The sequence below is a fragment of the Macrosteles quadrilineatus genome, unplaced genomic scaffold (assembly GCF_028750875.1).
Source record: "Macrosteles quadrilineatus isolate MER2022 unplaced genomic scaffold, UCM_ALF_1.0 Scaffold_4__1_contigs__length_99947679, whole genome shotgun sequence".
NCBI lineage: Eukaryota > Metazoa > Arthropoda > Insecta > Hemiptera > Cicadellidae > Macrosteles > Macrosteles quadrilineatus.
Genome location: NW_026542597.1, coordinates 30,876,811 through 30,899,339, shown reverse-complemented (window position 1 = coordinate 30,899,339; position 22,529 = coordinate 30,876,811). Strand labels below are relative to the sequence as shown.

Genomic DNA, 22,529 nt, shown 5'->3' with positions numbered 1-22,529 from the left:
TGTCCTGATGAGCCTCTTTTGTTTTATGTTTCTGTAGGCAAAACTTCTTCACCTGCAATACAGTAGATGTCTTCGTTCCGAATTCTGTTGTATCAGAGTCTTCCAAATATTTTCTTTCCATCTATTGCCATTCTCTCTTCAGTCATATTTTTTACATAATAAATATCCTATAGAGTAGGAAATCCGAGTTTTTTCTCAATATTCTTCTGTCACTAGTTAGCCCAATTAAAAAAGAATGTTGATTAAACACAATAACAGTGCAATAGGGTTTTAAATCAAACTAAAAATATCGGCATAATTCTCAAGTAAATATCGGCATAATTCTTAAGTAGTTTTTATGTTAACCTCACTGATTAAAAATCTGTAAGTTAAACTAGATATCAAATTTTTTCTAACAATACAAGTAACACACCTTTTAAGAACTCGTCAAGAAATAAAACTATATTTCCAATAAGTTTCAATAGTCTTTAAAATACTCAACACTGAATTTCGCTGTGTGAATAACGGTTTACAAGAAGTTGCAAATTAAGTGGTTGGAAATCTGGAATAGTTTAAATGATTAGTATTTTACGAGTTAGGTTCTATATTTCTCTAGTTCCTCACCAGCAGGCCTTGGTAGATACAGGAATAGACATGACCTCAGCCAAAACACAACTGCCTCTCCAATGTACACAAGACCTTCAGCTAGAAAACTTTACTGTTATGTGTAATTCAAGATTGCCTTTATCCTCAATCACTTTGTGATTTTACCCTTTGAATCACGGGACATTTCACTAATTTTATATACAGTAGAATCTCTATTTGGGACTTAAACCTGCAGCAATATATATGAATTTTAACTGATGGTATTTTTGGCCTCTAGGGACCTCATAACGAAAAATTAAAACGGTCCCGGGTCCAGGTCTTACCATGAGTACTACGGTAATAGCTTATTCCCTATATGGGAAATTCGCTAAAACCAATTTCAGCATATGTATTACAAATAATTACCGTTAAATTAATAAAATTTATATTTTGTAAAATCTTTTGGTGACTAAGGTTTTTTTCATCAAAAAACTAACTTTTTTATTTCGACTAGACTTAGACTAGTGTAGAGTAGGTAAGAGATATAACTATCTACATTTGTGAAGTGCTTGTACTAAATTCTACCTAAAATCAATTTATGTTTGAAATAAATTTCTCGGCAACACTCCTGCTCTCCGGCATAATAAATTAATATTGATATTTTCGTCTTAGAAGTGTGAAAGAAACACTGCCAATCTAGATCGTAAAGCCAGCAGCTTAGACCAACAAATGCAAAGGAGTGTGTTTAATCAATCCTAGTAGAGTATACTAATAAGGCAGTAGAGAGAGCAGGAAAAACGTCGATTAACATCAACAATCACTAAAGACCAAGGTTGGTCTTGGTCTTGTGATTGTTGAGTCACATCGATGTTTTTGCAACGATGTTATCGGTACATTGATGGTTGTGGGCCTATTGATGTTCATCCCTACAATGCACCCGTTTTGGTACAGTCACACCACTTGGAAATAGCATGGGATTTCACAGTACTCGATTGTCCATAGGGAGGGTTGGATAAAACGGAAGGCCGTATAACCGAAGGTCGAAAAATGCACATCTATTTTCATGTTTCCCCTTGTCTTATGATTACAAAACCCTAATTCTTTTGAAACAGTTTTTTTTGTCAATTCACTTAGAATTAATTGCCTAAATTTAGAAAAATGCCCGATTTGAAGTGCAACTCGCGTAGAATCCACTTGAGCTATCCAGCCATATGCTGTTTATTTTAGGTGGCCACGCAACAAGTTTTACTTGTTACTCGTGATGGACATTAAAGTCCCAACAAACGCACTCAAATTACTAGCATGTCTTATAAAACGTCTTTTTTACTTCTGATTTGATTGTTTATAACTTGTTTGAAACTCTACTACTGATTCCCAATGTTACAAGATATCAATGAGTTTTTTTCTTTGTTGCAGGTACACAGGATGTAAGGCGTTCAAGTCGATGATGAATGAGGTAAATGACATGGCGGGACAACATGAGGTGATAGCAGAGAACTTACAGACGGACGTCATCCGAGAAGTCACCATACTAGTCAAGGACATGAAGGAGGAGAGGAAAAAGGTAATTGATACCATTGACCTAAACTCTTACAAGTCAGTCAGCTACAGAAGATAGTACTACAACGAAACAATGTATGACCAAAAAATTACTGTCTGGTTGGATTAAATTTTAAGAGTGTTAATAAAAAGTAATCTGCCCGGTTATTGCAAGATGCTGCACCAGCTAGTACTCAGTAGTGCTTGGATTTTTTAATTTTGTGGTGGATTCATATTGTATCAATGATGTAACGTCAGAAACATTATGTCTCATTGTAGTACAGTTGGCATAGTTAGTCACCAGGCAGCTTATTTACTGCTACTCCATGACATTCGCAGCTCTCGTTGTAAAATAACTACTCTTGTAATTGTTTACGGCTAGTGTGCTGATGCAATGCAGTAACCATTATGTAGTATGAAGTGTGCTGATGTATTTGCATCGAATATTGGTTCTGGAACATAACATACATTGCAGAATGTAGGATACAATGTAGTAGGGATTAGGTAATTATTACATATATAGTTTTTCCAGTTAGCTGCCTGCCTAATTTTATTTGGAATAGCATGACTTTTGGCTATTGTGTTTTTGCTTGTGCAAGAAAATGTGAAACTTATTTTGATGAAAATATTTACCCAAAGAATGTATTTTATAATTGTATGGGGTGCATAATATAAAAAATGCCAACTTTAAAATAACATTTTTGCTTTCTTGAGGTTCTGGAGGATAATAAAGTGCATTGCAGCAAAGGGCGCAGAAGAGAATATTTAGGCCTATTTATTATGGTTCTTTTAATCTGCTTTTATATTGGTTACCTACACACCTACCTGTGATTATAGGGACAAAACTCAATCGTACAACTTAACATGATAGAACTGGCTTTCTTTAAATCAAGTCATTTGTTTGGCAAAATACATTGAATAACTTAATATAAATCTGAACAAATTAAATGCAAATAGCACAAATAAAAACATAGTGGTTTTCATTTTTCTGTTTATAAAGACCAAACAATATTCACTTTCAGAAGCTCCACACAAAACCATGGATATCGATGGTAGAAAACCGGAGTTTTTAAGGCCATAAATGTCTGTGTGTTGACTTGGTTCATTACCACCTTTGTATAAAATTTCAGTCCCATGAGTTCAGTAGTTTTTATGTTTAACTAAATCAGAAACACAGACAGGCAACACCTCTTTACAATATAATAGACTTACCACTGATGAAGGTACATTTTACGCTTCATTGCCTCTGACAGTTAAGAATGTTAAGATCAGCTGATCTCTAGACTAGTCAGGTTAGCCAACCTTCAGTGCATCAATGAGTAAATTGCAACCTATTGCAAACTTCCCGTCACACCACGTGTAATCATACATCCACAATCCACTCTGAGTTGCAGTTTTAGAGTGTCAAGTCTGGAAATCGATCATAAAATTAGAAGAAATACGTTCAACCAACCATTCATTTTACAAATACAGAATTTAAAAATACAAGACAATTTGTTTTAACACGTTCGCTACTGGGCGTCGCATATATGCGACGCCGCGGTAATTGCCACAGACCGAGGTATACATTTGAATCTTACACATAGACCGTCTGTCACTTGGATAACAGTACACACAGACCACGGGCGAAAACCTGTAAAACAGTGATCATTTACATTGTAATACGCTACAATCGTGTTTGTAAATAAATTATTCTTGTTTTTTTGTAATTTTTATAACCTTTAGTAATGTCGCATATTTGCGACGCCCGGTCTACAGCGAAGACAATAGTGAAAATTATCATAGTTTTCTTGAAATAGACTAAGGGTCGCATATATGCGACGGTTCATTTTTTTGTGTTTTAAGGTGAAAGTAAGTAAAAAAATAAACAGATTATTCAAGAAGAGTTTATAACTGAACAAATATAAAAGCTACATAGGATAATGCAGCATACGTACTGCATACATAAATACGGTGATGCAGAAAAGTAAAGACCAGTTTTTCCAACTATTATATGACGTCACCAATCATCATATCCACAGACCAAACGACGCAGTTGTGCGTCAGACATCTCTGTAGACCACTGCAGGGAATTCAGTGCCTTCAAATAGACCACTACAAAGATATAAGCATTTTAATAACATTAGAACCCCGACGCAAATATGCGTCGGCAGTCTATTTTAATGTGACTAGCCGTCGCATATATGCGACGGCAGTCTATGGGTGGAAACCGGCCGTCGCATATGTGCGTCGCTGGTGCATGTGAATGGAAAATTTCGTACTATTGCAGTAGCGAACGTGTTAACCAGCACAAAAGGTATGAATGGAATAGAAACTTCCATTCTTACAGAATAGGCCTACTCGGGTGGGTGTCTGTATGTTGTTATGTTGTCTGCATGCTTGGTTGTTATCAGATCAAACTTATGACATCAAACTGAAGAGAAGAAGAGGATACTAGATATGAATGAGTCTTTTGCTAGCTATGAGAGAACTAACTATGACAACCACAACCACAGCCAGTGTAAAAATTGAAAACAGAGAACAATTTAGGAATGCTTGAGATGTTCGGGGCTGTCTCGTTTATGGTCATTACCTATTGAGTGTATTAAGCTATATATCAGAGTCTGAAGGTCTGTATTGAAGGTGAACCAAATGCATATTGACTTGTAATTCCTTGTTGAATTACACAAGAGTAATATATGTGTGATGTAAAAACAACATTAAAAACTCTGGCTGTAGTACATTTGTTTAGTAACACTTCTTCAAAATTCTATCATAATCGTCAATCTTACTCAGCAAATTTTACAACCTATAAAACATTTTGCTTACTAAAGAATGTTTTAGAATATCTTTTTGGGCTTCAGTTATGAACTAAGTATAGTTTATGCAACTTACTATTATCGCTAATGCTATTAATCTCCCTTTAACTTCAGTTATGCATATCTATTTTCAAAGGAAGTGCAAAATTAACAGACCAAACAAAGTTTCTTCTTCACAAACATGTTCTGCCAATCTAATTTACATTGAAGAGACAGGATGTATACTTGTTCTATTCACGGATTATTTATTCTCTTCTTTCCGTCCGTGTTTGATGATTGGTAACACCCGTCGTCCGCAGCTCCAGACCTGGCAACCTGGCCAGAACTTGAAAAAGTGTTGGATAGGACAGTGGGAAAACACAGATCTGAAATAACATTGGAAAGACAGCTAAGGTTTCAATGTCATCTATCTATATTTTGTCCTTCAAATAAGATAAAGGAGTATGTTCTTTTGCAAATAAAAATTGTTTTTTAGTCTTTTTTTTCTTCTTATAAAATGACTCAGCTTCGTTTTACCTTGGCTAAGATTAAGTTCACATTACCTTTTGTACTGCTGGCTTGGTTTACAGTACATCGAGCAACTAACAGTAAAACATGTCTAATTTAAGGTCATTTTCCACCTTTCCTCTAAAGAAAATAGTTGAATGAGCTACCTACTACTACCATTTTCACACTTAGTTTTTCTTACTGTGATATTTTATGTGCCATAAAAGATGTTATAGCTTAAAACATGAAGTTGAAATCGTAGGTTAGCTTGGTTCCAAATGTTGGCATATTCAACATAAATCACTACTTTATATCAGCGCACTCTGATGTCTCAATTGAAAACTGGCTTGAACATGGGAATAAATGCTTTTTAGTTCCATCCATAGTCAAAACTACCTCTTAGAGTGCTCAGTTGTGGTATATTTTTATCTACCCATTGTGATACTTATATAACATGTTACACTCTAACAGAATATCGTTGTTGCAGCATTTACAAGAAGGGGCCCGCATGATGACATCGTTGAACAACCAGATAATGACGTTAGAGAGATCGAGGAAGAACTACGAGAAGGCATTCAAGGAGGCGGAGAGAGCCATTGAGAACTTCCAGAAGGCAGATGCAGACTACAACTTAAGCAGAGCTGAGGTGGAAAAACAAAGGATGAACATGACACTCAAGAGTCAATTGTGTGAAGAGAACAAGAACGAGTATGCCAACCAGCTGCAGCGGACCAACGACCTACAGGTAACATCTTATAAAGATGTGCTATTGGCATTAGCAGTTGCATGGAGAGTTTATATAGTGGTTAGAGTTTGATTGTAGTTGAAAGACCCAGGTTTATTACAGTATATACCCTTTAACCTTTCAACTCACTTTTTGAGGTACTAGTACGTCATGGTATTTCGAGGTGTGATGGACTAGTCGCTAACTCTCTGGTGCTGTAAAAGAATGGCAGTAATTAGTTGGATTTTACCTTCCAGCACTAGTGTCACATTTAGGCTTTAGCTGCCCTCGTCTGAATGTTACGAGTGTACATTTTCTTCATGTGTAGGTTTGATTCCCATACAACAATCCATACTAAGCTGAATAAAGTGAGACTTATCCGGTTCAAGAGGTTTTTGATTTTTTTCAAATCCTGAAATTCTTGATTGGGAACAACATTCCTGGTTGTATTTGTTTTGTATAAATCTACAGTAGAGGGCCGATTATCCAAAATGTTGGTTAACCTAAAGACGGTGAATTCAAATTAACCTCCACGCCAACATTACAAGAGCGGCCAGCAGGAGCGTACACGGCTCAACGTTTCTCGCAAAACTCAGTGACACAGTAATCATGCTGTCATTTTGGCCCTACACGTATACACATAACATTACTTTGTTTCAGTGACATCAGTGATCATTGTTTGTATAAAGTGTGTCATTAAAAATACCTCTACAGTGTTGTTCCGAACTCACCAAAACAGTGCTTTATTTGCATTTCATAGAACAAATATGGTGGTAGATTAAGTATACTGTGCTCAATGCTTAGCTTAAATGCAATGCTGAGTGTGCTATGCTTAATTACTACAGTAATTAAAGACGATCAAGTTGTTTGGTCAGATATGCCGAAGATCTTGGTGATATCATTACCTGTGTTGATGATCACCATTACATTAAATCAGTAAATTAAAACTTCTACAATGATCTCAAACATTGTTTGTAGCTCAAATTATACACTATATGCCAAGACTGATGGATTCTAATCACGCTTAACAAAGATATACGGTCATTATACGTTGATGTCCAACCATCCGAAAAATCTATTATCTCAACATTCCTCTGCCCCAACTGTTTTAAATAATCGACACTCTACTATATACATGTAATGGAACATTGTAATAATCAATATTGGAAACTTGTTGTCCCTACCTCATTGTGTCCTACATTCTGCAATGTATGTTACGTTCCAGAACCAACATTATCACATTCACATGCCCGAAGTATTCAGACAACTGCAGGAGCTGGATGAGAAGAGGATAAAGAACATCAAGAACTTCATGATCCATTCAGTGGACGTTGAACGAAAGGTGTTCCCCATCATCAACCAGTGTCTGGACGGCATCGTCACTGCGGCCAATCAGATCAACGAGAAGGACGTGAGTTGCTAAAACAAACTTAGGGTTTTAACAGTAGACTGGTAAGTCAGGAAAATGTGGGATTTTTGAAGGGTTGCAGAAAGATAATATAAGCTGTGCTATTAAAAATTTATGAACAAATATTTTAAATTAATTAATGTAGTTAAAGGATTGTCATTGTGGGCCGCTGTATCTTTTGCTAGATTTTGATTGATCACTCATTGTGATCATCATTGTGAAAATTATGGGCGTTTTTTCAATTGCTTGCCACACACCTAGAAATTTTACTGTTGTGTTAATCACCACTAGTGAAGTTTTTTTTTCAATTGCAATCTACGGCAATCAAGTCCTATCTATTGATTAAAGCACTAATGGTCACTCATCATTGGCACTAGGTGGTTTTTTTGCAGTGTCGTCAATGGTACTATTGGTGTGGCTTTGGGACTGTCACCATTAGCTCAAGTGTCATTGCCATTTCTGTCTTTGGAAAGTGAAGTGTGTTATCAATGAACTGATGCTCTATTGGTAACTTTGTGATTTTTACCTTTGCATTGTCATAGCAGTCGAATAGATTAAAATGCAGTATAATAACAACATCCGAAGACTGTATAACTGAGGCATAAGAACTTTAAACTAAAGACACATATGTTTCCTCAGGACACATTAATGGTGATAGAGAGATACAAGTCAGGTTACCAACCCCCCGCAGATTTCCCGTTTGAGGACCTCAGCCGCACAGACTCCACCCCTACCCCCACCCCCGCCATCATGAGGACCGAAGCAGTCACAGTCAAGGGAACCATGACGGCTGGCAAGATCAAGAAGAGGGTCGGGCTATTCTCGCTCTTCGGATCAAACAAGGTAGGTCTAATGTTCATTTTGGCTTTTGAAAAATATATTTGGTAACTATTTTTTGTTTACTTTAATTCTAAATATGTTAAATGTTGCTTTAAAAGCAGACTACTCAAGCTATTTATCATATTTGCTTGTAAATTCATTTTCTTTAACTCAAATGTCGGTGTTAAATATAAGTGGTGGATACTATAGTTATAAATGTGGTTAAAATATGAGGTAAGATGTCAATGTTAAATGAAAAGAAAGTCTTTGTGAATTTGTATATGTGTTGTTTTGCAAGAAGTTCATGAATTGTGTTCCATTTTATTTGCTCAATCGATTGGGAACTAAAGGCCGGTTTACACGCTGGAAACTAGCCTGTAGACTGGCCTTAACAATCCAACATGCAGCATGTACTGTCACATCTAAGTATTTATTAATTATATTTATTCGTTGCAAGTATTTTTTGCATGATTTTAATTCTGACGACAAAACAAATTTCAGTTTGCATTTCATATTTTTAATCTTAGGCCACAGCAAATAGCATGACTTTACATTTTGTGATTTTTTTTATTTTGTGAGTTATACTGTCGTATTTAGGATATATTTTAATGTGATTGCATGTACCATTTCTAAAATTTGTACAGAGATGAAGTAATAAATTATTTTTTTGGTGTGGGGATGTAGTTTTAGTAATTAAAAAAAATATTTTTGTTTGATTTAATATTCTTTAACACTGTTAGAACTTAATTTTCCTTCAATTAGCTAAACCAATCAATAGTAGAACTTGTTGAAGTGGTGGTTGTGGTAAATTACATCATAACTTCTAATCACAAAATGACTAAACTAGGAAACATGGGGATTTGATCTAAAGTTTTATGTATGTTTTAATTATCTTGAACAGGTTTATTTTATCACAAAATGATAAAATACAAAAACTATACAACCAACTGTGAAGTTAAAATGAAGTTTAAGCATCTGTTGAGTGACAGTGAATTCACTCATTAAAATGTTTTTTACTTTGAACTTATTTACGTTCGGTTTTTGTTTGCTGTGCCGATAATTATTATCATCCGTAGAAACATGGTGATAGTTAACTGTTCCATAGTTCACAATCTGTCTACTTGTACATTAACAAAGAAGAATTTTGATCACTTATAATTTACTCTTGATTATTTTTTTGTATAAATTCAATAGGCCCCTAATACGTTAGTTAACCCTTTGCGTTTGGTTGACCAATTTTATTGGCCATTTTGTTGACAAACAGCTAGGTAGTTTTAACATTGGTTGCCATTGCCGCTTGCACGACCAGTACCACTCACCTTTTTTCAGCATATCAGTGCGGCAGCCATTACAGCGGCTTCCTCCCACCAGCTTGGAATTGTTAGTTTCAAAGTCGCTCACTATACTTCATTACTTGTATACCGTAAAGGACAATGAAATTAATTGAAGCACTAACTAGCCATGTATTCCAAGTGGCAGTTTCAGAACACTAGCCGACCTAAAAACATTATAACTTGAGAAATACTCCTATTTTTTTCTTTTTTTCTAAAATTTTTTCACCACTAAATTCATTTTAACATTGCCAAAGTTGGAGCACAAATCATTAAGTAAGAATATCAATAATTTGTTTGGTTACATTATAAAACACATAATGTTACCCATGTGAGTAAAATGTACTTTAGTCCTTCACAATGGTCGAGAGGACAGGATGAAGACGCAATCCACATAACAAAAAGCGTTAATGTTTATACCACGACTATCTCCCATAAGAACTATACTGCATGATGAACATGGAAGTGAGTATAGACAATCACCTCTCTAAAAAAAAAGTTTTGTGTAAACAAATTGTTTTTCCATCTCTGCTAATCTGAGCATCCCAGTGTTTCCATAATGACAAGTTCTACTGGCTGTGCAAGTAGCATGGACAACCTATGAAAAATCTTTCCCAGCTGTTGTACCAATGACTGTGGCCAGACAGCTGACATAGCAATAGTGCTCCCAATCTCAAAGGGTTTCTGTGTGGTCTTCTGGGTATTTAAGATGACAAAAGTGTTGATGATTATGTATTTTTCTGTTGCAATTTGATGTACCCTTGCACCCCGTTGTATTTTGGTGCTGGTGGCTCGCTCACTCTAAGTAAGTATTGACGTAGAACTCACTCGCTCACTAACTCACCACTAACTTCAGTGCTTTCACTAAACATGTGTTGTCCCATTCACTCTTCATTCATTCAACCGTCAATTTTACTTTCTCATGTTTAATTTCATCCATATACATCTGTGTTTGCTTTTTCAATGTTTTTGTACATTTTTGTTCATATTAACAATAATTAATAAGTTTGTGTGTTGATTTATTAAATTTTCGTTCTCTAATATGTCATGTTATATGTATTTCGAGTTCACCTAATCACTAAAACTCATATCATTGAAAGCATTTAAGTTTAATGTTCCTGTATAGTAGGGATGAAACTTTTAAAAACAAAGTTCTTAACCATTTTTTTTCCTTCTAATTGTCTAAACAGAGCAAGTGATTTTTTAAATGCAATATTATTGTATGAAATAAGTTAAAAGTTTTAATTTTTAATCAATTGTATTTATATTACTAAATTTGATTAGCTACTTACTACTTATTTGTTAGGTCACAATATTAAAAGGAATCCCACTTAATGATTGGCAAAAAAACCTCCAAAGGCCAATGTGGAAATATACCTTCAAGAATTTGCTGCTGAGGTTTTTAGTTCAAAAGATTTCAAATTTCGCAGATGTGGTTTTATGCTTCTAGAGTTGTTGCTTATCTGCTTATAACTAGTTTAATAATATTAATGGATCAACTAGGAATCTTATTCGGGTTGTGACAGAAGTCTCGTCTTTCCGAGTGCGGGTTTCCAGTTTGGTTCCTGGTTATATACAGGTTTTATTCAGCAATGGATTACCGCATCACTTGTGCTTCTTTATTTGCCAACAGAACTTAAATTGTGATGTGTATAAATGAAAACAAAAGAAAAACACAAAGATACACAAAGACCTAATAGGTGATATTGGATAACCTAATCAAAATTATCAGATCTAAGTTATACAGCTATGACCCGTTAATTGAACCCGCAAGTTCAAAGATCACGTTGACATTACAAGATTCTGGTTGAACCATTAATGCTTTGTAGAGGTGGTAGTGCAAAGTCTGATTCATCAGATCCGATTGATGGATCGGACCGCAGTAGTGTAGCGCCTGCATGACTGATCCGTCTGCTTGGTCTGTTCATGCTATCAGAAGCTAATCGATGTGTGCAACTCACTGAAGGTACGTCAAGTCTTCCCTCCTTGTCTGTCACTATATCTTTGTCTGTGAAAGTGATCAATAAATGTCTGCTTAAGCTTACTATTTGTTAGTTGTAAGTTTCAGGTACAGTTTTTTTTTTAATTACAGTTAAGTTTTAAGTAGTCTGTATCTCATTTCTACAGAGGCTTATGCCTATTTTAACTGCTGTTCATATTTGATTGGTCGGGAAACTATTAAAAGTTTTTTTTTTTTATCTATCAACCCCTCCTTGTTTAGGTTTTTTTAAAGTTTTAACGTGTTTACTGTTGAGGTATTTTCTTTCTGATAAAAGTTGTTCATTGTATAACAAAAATACACAATTGGTCTCAGAAGAGTGCTGCCTTCCTTGACTTGATGAATTGATTTTTTTTTCTTTCTTCAATCCAGATGGCTTGGTTTTTTTGGTATTATGGGGTTTTATCATATACAATTTCAGGTAGAATTTTTATTAAACTTGTAAATGTATGAATGTTATTAGTAAAAATACTGTGTGATTCAATAGAAAATCCCTTAACTTTTCAACTGTATTTTTATGGCAATCCAGTTTGAGCCAAATAAGAATATAGAATCCATTGATGTTTTCAGCGTCAAATAAGTCTTTGGATTTAATCACTGTCAGATGTTTTGCACTATCTGTGAATTGGTATCCTCATTGGATAGGATTTGAAATGTGACTCAGTTGATGCCAACAATCAATGGATTCCTAATTATAATCTTATCATTATTTCTAATTTTTTCTTAAATATTTCAAACTAAATATAAATTCTTGTTACCAAATCCAATAAAGAATAAAGTCTTCCTCAAGATAAAATCTATTATAATTAAGGAAATATTATTTTTGTTTTTGACCAACATTTTATGTCATGTTATTTTAATTTTGATGATAAATAGGTGAATATTATTTTATAATGTTAAATGTATTTATCTGTGGACAGACATTCGACTTTAATTACAATCAATTAATTGACAGTTTTGTTTGAAATTCTAGAACAACTTATCTTCTTATGGGGATAACAAGGAGGACTTTAGTGATCTTCCTCCAAACCAGAGGAAAAAGAGGCTTCAAATGAAAATTGAGGAGATCTTGGCAAAAATACAACAGGAAACTGCTGCCAGGTATTGTGTCTTGCTCTTTATAAAGTTACCTTCTTTATAAATTGTGTAAGAGCCTTGTGACATTATGTATTCTTTTTACTTATTACTACAAACCTATGTGAGACCCTCAAACTAACTTGTGATTTAGTGAAGTCCTTTAAGCCTTTCCTTAACTTATGTAGGAGTTAGTGTTTTTTTTTCTTTCAGAATACACCAGACACTGTAAAATCCTTTTAACTTGGAAAATATGTTCTGAACGCATAAATGATGGCTAACACAAATAATATATTTTAAAATTCAAATAAATAAATTATTGTAAATGTCTGTTTTACACAACTATAAATTGAATCTTTGTTCGTTGCTAGTTATTCACTAATGAATAGTTTATGAGATACCACATTCCTTGTTGTCTTATTATATAGGCTGTGTTTTTGGTGTAAACCGTGTCATAAAAAGTAATTAACTACCAAACATTTCACCCTTGCTTTGAAGTGGTATTCTCAGACAGATAGTATTACACAAATTATACCACTTTAAGAAGGGCAAAACGACTGACAAGGTATACAATTTGACAGCACGCTTGGCCTTGATTGATTTTATGTTCTACTTTCTTGATGTGTAAAGTGACCTTTATTTCCAGGGACGGGTTGATGAAGATGAAAGGAGTTTATGAGTCGAACCCGAGCATGGGAGACCCAATGACGATAGAGGGGCAGTTGAACGCGAGCAGTCACAACCTAGAGAAGCTGAGACAAGAGCTGCAGAAATACCAGGGATATCTGGAGGAGGTGGAGGGGGGTGGAGGCAGTCCTGCTAACAGACGACACAACAACTCTACCAACAATGTCAACACCAACGGACTGCAGAGGCTACACAGGTACGGGGGTGGGCAGGCTAGGGTGTGCAAGAGGGCATGAATCGACAGTTCGTCATAAATGAGAAGACGCATGATTTTGGGAAGGCAAATCTTGAAAATCTGAATCCAAACTTTAAAAAATTTAGTTCTTAATTTTGAATACAAGTACAATTTTCACAGAATCGTCTTTGGAATATACTGATGTTTATATAGAATCTAGGTTTAGAAGCAATTTTTATGCAAACAATTTCCAAGTCTTTGGGTTGAAATGAGCCTTTGTTTTTGATGTGACAGAAACAGCGGAGGTAGTGGAGGAGAGGAAGAGTCGCTGAGCAGATCTGCGTCTGACTCCAGTGTTGCCAACCACAACCACAAGCAGAGCGCGCCAGGCACGCCACTACCACAGCACGGGTCAGTATCACACCTCAGTAGTCCTGTTCTCTCACATTATAGTCTGTTTGAGCCTGTTTACATTTATGATCATAGTATGGGTTTCAAGAATGAGAAGATTATTAAAAAAAGCTGTGTTAATTTTTTTAAATAAATTAAGAATTTTTCATTTGGTAATGCTGTGACAATGTTTCTTGGATATGGGTTTGTTTGATGAAATATAATTTGATATTTCCAAATTGTACAGAGCTGTACTTGTTCCCCTTTGCATTTTGTAAGTGGAGTAAAACCCTGGTAACGTTCCAGTCACGTTTTGCAGTTTTCAAGAAATCAACTGATGATAGGTATATGGAAAATTTCATTATTGAACCTGGCTCTTTATTTAACAACATTTGCCATATTGTATTCTCAATAATGGCTATTTTTAGAATCTTGTAATCCTGCATTCTTAGCTATCTGTAACTGTCCCGAGTGTGTTGGACTAGTCTATTATACAAGTGTAGCAAGCAAATACGAGTACAAGAAGCAAGTACCCTCTAAGCCTAAACAGTAGTAGGGGTTTACGGGTACTCAATATTTTTGAGTGGGGTCAGGCCAGCGATTGGCCTGAGGTGACCGCAGATGATGTTAACTATTTTGTCGTTAAACTGAAGACGTTCATAATTTTTTCGTGATATGTAGGAGGCTATGTACAATATTGTGTAAACCGATTGAAGTAATAAAATTACTTACAGCCATGGCCACTTGTATCCAAGCTGGTACTTGGCCTCGCCAACACGGTGTCGCCATTTCTCTCGGTCCTCCGAATCTTCCTCTACTGGTCTCATTGTATCCATATTATCTTTCCGAACTTGATCCCTAATCAATACTTTTTAAAGCAATCCAGTTATGACCAAGACTTCAGGGCTAAAATTTGCATTCTGCCCCAGAGTAAAAAAGACTGCCTGGCTCGCAGACTCTTAAACAATATTTCAGCAAGTTGGCCTACTGATACAAGTTGTGTGTGGGTGGTGTACTGTTACTACACTGATGGTGTGTGTCAGGTGCTCGGACAGTCCTGAGTCAGGGTTGGGAACCTCGCACACCTCACTCCCCGGCTCAGACGACGCTCCACAGACAGAGTACTACGACATGGAGCTGCTGCCACCCCTCGGCACCTGCCGGGCGCTCTACCCCTTCGAAGGTAATACCTTATAGCTGCTGACTTACCTTAGAAAGAGTCCAGGTAGCACTAGTACATAGAGAAGACGCAGAAAACACAATATTCTGTCACCTGTAGGATTTTGTCAAGTGTAGACTAAGAAAATTGAAAAACTCTCTTGCATTTTGTCCAACTCTCTTTGTCTAATTTTGACTAGTCCCCCAGGGGACAGAATAGCATGTGTTTATGCTATAGCCTACCTGAACTATCTCATTACCACAATCTTGGCTTGGACCCTTCTTTAAAAAAAACTAAAACTTACTCCCCTACAGATTTTTCCTTGTACTAGATATGCTGATTACAATTTATTGGATGATAACTTAAGAATGTAATGATATTTAACACTTTTAGTAGATAAGTCATTTGATTTGTTCTCATATGTAAGTACATGTAGATTTTGGGAAACCACTGTGTATTCTATTCCATGATCACAAGTTCATCACTACTTAACGTGTATGATGCTATTGAGTTTTAGCTCGAGTGATGGATTGTTATGTTCTATTGTAGCGACCAGTGAAGGCAGCATTCCCATGAGTGACGGAGAGGAGCTGTTGATCATAGAGGTGGACCAAGGTGACGGCTGGACGAGGGTGCGTCGGATGAATGACTTGGAGGAAGGCTTCGTACCCACATCTTACATCGAGAGCACCGTCATATCCAATTGTTAACATCCCCTGCAGCCGAGGTAAGCAGCAGACAACATTACACCTAGAGAAGAAATCCAATCAATAAAAACCAGCTGTAGAAATGTTTCAGTGCACTGATGTCAATGAATTAGAATTTCTCTCATATCGAGATGTAAAAATGATACACTCATCTCGTGATTATCCACTACTCACAATAAGTTTTTTTTTTTTGCTTGGTTAAAAAGGTTGCGAATGTGAGAAAAATCAGTAACTGACAACAGCACAAAATTTTCTGTTCAAAAACTCTTGTCATCATAAAAACGTAGGAAAGATATATCTACTTTGAGTAATAGCCAAAGATTGAATCCTGTGTGTAGATGTGAAATACTATGGCTCAATCCAATTGGTGATAATGGGTCATAAATTACTTAACTATTATTCAAATTTGGTATAACTTTTATATAATTTTGACTAATAGTTGTATTTTTATTTTTTATTAATTAATTATTAATTACCAATAATTAAGATGGGGGCGTATTTATACCCAAATATGAGTGAAAGATGAGTGTTGAATGGTGTAAGATGATATGTCGAACCATTGGTCAAGAATGCAACAATAAGCTACAACCGGTTAAATAAATCGATACATACAATAGCTTACAATCAAAGTTTACAACAGCTGACTTTAACTCCCTAGAGACTAAAAATGTGTTTTACTCCCTAGAGACTTAAAGAACTTCTTTGGACCCGGAACGTATGTCTTATGGTTTTTTTTTGCTGCAGTAGGACAAAAATAAGTTTTGTGTAATTTTATTTACTCATACAACTTAACTATTTTAACCTTTGTTTCAGCTGCCAGACACAGCTGGTGACTCCGGCGCCTGAACCTTTGAGCACAATTGGCCCAGTATCAAGAGAACATGCGGCCCTCCCTGCGCGCTTCTGTACATCCGTCGTCTCGCGCTGTCGTTACGTATTGACTTTGTTTCGCAGGATGTTTACACGCGTTCACTAAAATAAGAATGTTGAGTGTTTGTTACGAGTGTTGCAGGTATTGTGTAACTTGGAAAACGCAGGATGTCTACCGGTATTTTAATATAACTTGAAACTTACTAATTTTAATCTAAAGGCAAGTCCAGGATTTTTAACAGGGCCATAAGCATGAAATATTTAAAATCTGACATTTCTATTTTAAAACCTTGCAAAAATACAAGCAACTTTGGGATAGAATATAGTTTTTCATAACTTTTTTAAACAAAAAAACTACACAGTGCGTGATTTGCCTATACATTTTAACAATTTGCTTAATTAACCCATGGATTATGAAATTCGGGTAATTTTTTACTTTGTTGAAGATAGTACACTACACATATTTTTACTCAAGGGTACTTACTGGTAGACACCCTGAAATGTCAATTTGCTTTTTGATTTTTTCAGAACAATATCTCTGCCATTTAGTGATCTAAATTTTTGTCATAGCATTTTGTAGTTTTTAAAATGTAGTGCTATTTGCTGCGTTTTTATTTAACTATAATTTTAGAACTGTTTAAATGTTTCAAAATCAGGAAATTAAGGTTGTGAACAGATAATATGTCTCGCCAATTTCAAAGTTGTGCTAAACTTATTTAAACAAAATTTGAAGTTAATTTGAAATAATTTAAATATTTTGCTCAAAATTTTGGAATTGTCAATGGATGTGTGAGTGTTGTAGTATTTTTCGCTAGTCTAGTTAAAGTACATTTTGATAGGACTATACATTCCATGAAGCCCCTGGAGGTTACTATCTGCTTCCTCGCTGATTTTAGTATGGAATACTTTCCTTTTGTATATTTTATCTAGTTAAAAATCTATATTTCCAATTTAAATTATTTTACTATAAAATAAAACTACATGTAAATATATGTAACAAGTAGGAAAATTAGTGTAATTTACTTTTATATTAATCAGTGTCCATATATATATTAAAGCGTAATGTAATATATATGTGTAATAATTTGAAATTGTGGTGACATTTTTTGTGAGCTTAGTTGTCTTTATATGTGATAGTCTGTAAATCTTATCTAATCGTAAAGTAATACCACGGACTAACATTTTTTTAATTCAGTATAGCATATGTTTGTACATTTGTATAATGTGTTTACCATAAGTGGTGTATTGTTGGCATTTTGTTGTTACGTTGACTGTACGCTTTGACAGATATTTTTGTATTTTACATTGTATGATTGCTAGCAATTTCGAAGTCGTTCATATCCAGATTGTTTGAAGTCTTATTTGCCAATATATTTATCCATATAGAATTATGTGAATTTCTACAAAATAACTGTCAGTTAACAAAATTAAAAGTAGCAAAATAAATAACTTATAAAGTAGCTCAATGAAAATGTTAATCAACCCAAGTAAGTGATACATTTTTATTTGTTTTGAATTTGCCCATGCTTTCTCTTTACTTCCAGCCCTTAACTCTAACTATGATTTTATCAGTTTAGTTTGTCTTGTTAATAAATCATGTTCTGTAAAAATAAAACAATAGTTCAATGCATAAAACTCTCACTGGTAAGTCACATCTAGTGTAAGGCAGCTTCTGAGCATAATGTAGTTAATAATTTTATGATATTTTATATTATAATTTATCACTTTTACTGTTGTTATAGGCTACAACATATTTACTAGCATTGAAGTTGAAAAAGAAATGGAACGATCAAAGGAGCTTTTAGCAGTTCTTTTTTATAGGTTACTCAATTTTCTACTATCCATGACGAGTCAACTAGTTTAAGCTACCTAGCTGGTCAAAACTTGTCAGGATACATTTTTTAGTTGGCTTGTTTTAATAATAATATATTTAGGGCCTAAAGTGACTCTTTTTGACCCGAGGTCAATTTTTACGATCGAGGCGAAGCCAAGGTTGGAATATGAGTGAGGGTTAAAAAGTCACTTTTTGCCCGTGTGGTGAACTATATTTTTCGTCATATTGCATCATTGAATAACAAAAACAAAGTTCGAAAACAAAATAATTTTTTTGTAAAGATATCCTCTCAAAATGACGTCCAGCTTGTTTTCAATTCTGCTAATGCAAATAAGCAGCTGTTTGGTAAGTGATTCAAATATTTCGTCTATTAGGATTGTGTTACCTACTATGCCATCGATATGTCGAGCAATCGACAACAATAGGCAAAAACCTTACCTAATAAATCAATCGATAAATAGTTCCAATCGATACGATTGCCACAATCAAAATTTACAACTGTTTACAACAGTTGATTTTTACTCCCTAGAGACAAAAAATGATTTTTACTCCCTAGAGACTAAAAATTATTTTTACTCCCTAGAGACTAAACATTATTTTTACTCCCTAGAGACTAAAAATTATTTTTACTCCCTAGAGACTAAAAATGCTACTTTAAACCCGCAACGCATGCATTAAAAACAGCGGTTTTTGCTGCAGTATGACGAAAAAGGTTTTTCTTCCTTTGTTTGTATGATTCACTTTTAGTGAGTTTTAATAGTAGCCTAGCTTTCTTTATTTTTGCACAGTAAACAAATATTAAAGTATATTAAAAAGAATAGGTCCTTACATAAATGTATTTTCAACCTCAAATACTAGTAAATGTTTGAAAGATAGTGATGGGTAATGCAAGTTTGACTAGACTTATGTAATGCAACTTTTGTTACAAGTTGCTGAAGAAGTGTAGTTGATCATCTCAAGAATATATCTCTTGTCATTTGTCATACTACAAAAAATTTATTTATAAAAAAAATTACTTAGTAAAATTATTTATTTTTGTGCATTTTGGTTTCTGCTCTGTTCAACAACGTTTTATAATTGAATCGTCTGGTTTATGGTTCAGTTACATCTAAAATAATCAAGTTAACCTTTTGGTATCAAAACTATAGGTATTGAAGGCAGACATTGGTATAGTTACGTTTACATCTTTCCTAAAAACGAACAATGAATATTGTATTAGCATAAGCAAGTGGTACCAGCTCAATTGAATTAATTGTAATTATTTATTTTACTTGTGTAAATAAAATTAGTTATTGTTGCTTACTGTGATCTTGCAGTTTGGGCTGGCCTAAAGTTGAAAAAGAAAATTATTTTGAGGGTTGGAATTTTAAAACTGAAAGTGTTTTTTTGCATTAGAGATATTCTTATATTGCTGGTTTAAGATAACTGTGAATTGTATGAACTAATTTACAACTAATATGAGAATATATTTTAGATTTCTTTATAATTAAATATGTAGTAAACTTCTTCTAGTTAATGAATTAGAGTGATTGTAAACAATATAAACCTTTTATAGTATTAATAAAGCTATTGTTACATCTGTAATTTATGTACAACAAATCAAGTCCACACACAAAATGTAACTATTGAATTATTTATGTAAATGACGGTTTTCTTGTTTTGGTTAAATTTCCTTAAATTTTGCTAAATGAAAAGGACCAAGAAATCTCTGCTTCATAGCCATTAGTTAAAATTTAACAAGCGTTTGTTAATAATTACCTGGAAGCAGTTAGGATATTTTACAACAACGCATCACAAATCGATTAGATGTTCTAGCACTCTATTTATTACGCTTAGTGTTTTTGTGTTTTTCTGATAAATGTGAAGCAACAGGTGTGTATCTTTGCCAACGCAGACTTGGCATTGTTGTGCGTGTACAGTCTTGCCGAATGTGGATTAAGCAATGTTGTACATGTACAGACTTGTTAAAAGCAGTCTTGGTAAGGCTGTGCGTATTCAGTCTTGCCCTGCGTGGTTGTGTGTGTTGTGTGTACAGAAATTTTGTGCCAACTCTTGATCACTGCACTATAGATTGTTGCAGACTGTCTTATACCCCTTTTACGTTTAATGGACTAAAGGAGGGCAAGTACAAATTTGATCATTGAAAAACCTTAGCAAAATGAACAAACATTCCTTTACAGCAAAACTGTCTTAAGTTTTTACCTTTGTAAAGGTTGTGTAATCCGTCCTGCAAAATCGGTAAATTGTAGAATTTAGAGATAGTTAATGGACATTGATAGATAAGTAGGAACATGATGTTAAATATTCTTACAAAGTGCTGTCATATACATCTCTTTTCTGATGAAATAAATAGTTTCATATATTTGCTTTAATTTATGTAACGTAGATTCATAACGATTTGTAGAACCTCAATGGTGCAGTGATGTTCAAACAGTTAAATGTAATGATGCAAAGTGTAGGGTCGAAGCTCTCGTTGTTTCATATTATTGTATATTATCTGTTAATATGTATAAGTTACGATCAAGTTTTCGTGTTCACTGTCGTAGTTGTTAATACAAGACTGAATGTTACGAACAACACGGTCGCGAGGACTAGGGTCAGCGTATGTATCATGGTGTTATTGCAATATAGAGTAATCTCTAGCTTTAAGCCTTCGTATGCTTGTATATACTCTGTTTGGAACTTATTACTAGGAGCTCATTTCAAATATAACATTTTTATTGACTTGATATTTTATTTGCTGCAACCCTCAACCTACCATCTGCTTATTTAATATAAACTAGAGGTCGTCCAGTGGTCGAAAACTTAACCAAAAGTATGTAATGTAAAAACTTCTCTATTTTCACCCCATGTACAGACTTCTCTATTTTCACCCCACGCTGTAAATAAAACATGAGATAGGGATTTCTTTTGAAAGTGTCTTGAAAAAAGCATTTTGTATCAAGGGCTGTGAAACAATTTTGCCTATGTGGCAACATGATGTGAATGCCGTCGTATCACGTTGTGTGGCTTCGGACCGGAAGTGTTTTCCATAGCAAAAGCTGCAATCTAAGTTCATAAGTCCAATGTCTGAGCCACAAAACTCCCGAGGCACTTCTCTTAACACACATTTAAAACTATCTATCATATTCGGTATAATAACTACATCTTGTTGAATAATTATCATATTATAGGGACGGTTACGGTTTCTTCTTTCTATCCGGCCATTTAAGGTTCGCTGTAGAGACATTTCAGAATGGTACTTGAATGTCACTCAAGTTTATAATAAACAAATACAGTAAAATGATCAAAATTTCACTAAACAAGTAAGTATATAATAATCGGACATAGCACACAACACACAATCAGTGCAAAATCGGACTCACAACCACTAAGAACTAAATTTGTTTATGTTATTATTTTGATTTTATATTTTAGATGATGATTGCTTTCTGGTGAAGATACCACAAAAAATATTATTAATGTACACACGCCAGCCAACGTCTGTAGTGCATTTAATACAGTACACATTTTATAAGTATACATGTGATTGGAATTTCTTTGATTTGTTTTGATTTTCTGTTTATATTTCGTTGTTATTTCGTCACAAACATGGCAAATAAGACCCATATTAATTTTTTTTATTTTAAATTTATTTTTTGTGCTTATTTTTTGCTTTTTTAATTTATAAAGGGATTCTGCACACCTACAGGAAACATCTTCCTAACGGTATGCGTAGATTTTCCCTGCGATGCACACAAGCTGAGAAAAAAGGTTTTAAAGAACATGCTTGACTGTTATGGGCTGATTTTGAGAAACATACGATTGATTGTTTATAGATGCTAGATTAGCGGCAGACAACGAGCATGCACAGGGGTACTCCTTCACTATCCACAGGCATTGTTGATTGTTAACTGATTGCTTGAAGTCGGCAAAAGCGATGTGTTTTTTTTTTTATGTTAGCCTGATTCCTACTGTAAGCTATA

At 34.6% G+C, this 22,529-nt stretch overlaps 1 protein-coding gene across 5 annotated transcripts in view; it reads left to right on the top strand.

The window, feature by feature from the left end:
- LOC128991387 (formin-binding protein 1-like) overlaps positions 1 to 21,288 on the top strand; it is a 96,147-nt gene extending 74,859 nt beyond the window's left edge. Inside the window, exons 4-14 of one of the 5 annotated variants that reach the window (XM_054414203.1) lie at positions 1,981 to 2,128; positions 5,875 to 6,132; positions 7,337 to 7,522; positions 8,159 to 8,362; positions 11,609 to 11,635; positions 12,642 to 12,769; positions 13,389 to 13,625; positions 13,899 to 14,015; positions 15,050 to 15,177; positions 15,703 to 15,880; positions 16,674 to 21,288. In XM_054414203.1, coding sequence (XP_054270178.1) covers positions 1,981 to 2,128; positions 5,875 to 6,132; positions 7,337 to 7,522; positions 8,159 to 8,362; positions 11,609 to 11,635; positions 12,642 to 12,769; positions 13,389 to 13,625; positions 13,899 to 14,015; positions 15,050 to 15,177; positions 15,703 to 15,863 — 1,594 coding nt within the window. In that variant the 3' untranslated portion in view covers positions 15,864 to 15,880; positions 16,674 to 21,288. Of the gene's footprint in view, positions 1 to 1,980; positions 2,129 to 5,874; positions 6,133 to 7,336; positions 7,523 to 8,158; positions 8,363 to 11,608; positions 11,636 to 12,641; positions 12,770 to 13,388; positions 13,626 to 13,898; positions 14,016 to 15,037; positions 15,178 to 15,702; positions 15,881 to 16,673 lie in introns of all 5 variants that reach the window. The other 4 variants (XM_054414202.1, XM_054414206.1, XM_054414205.1 and 1 more) reach the window with 4 other exon arrangements.
- The last annotated feature ends 1,241 nt before the right edge of the window (positions 21,289 to 22,529 follow it).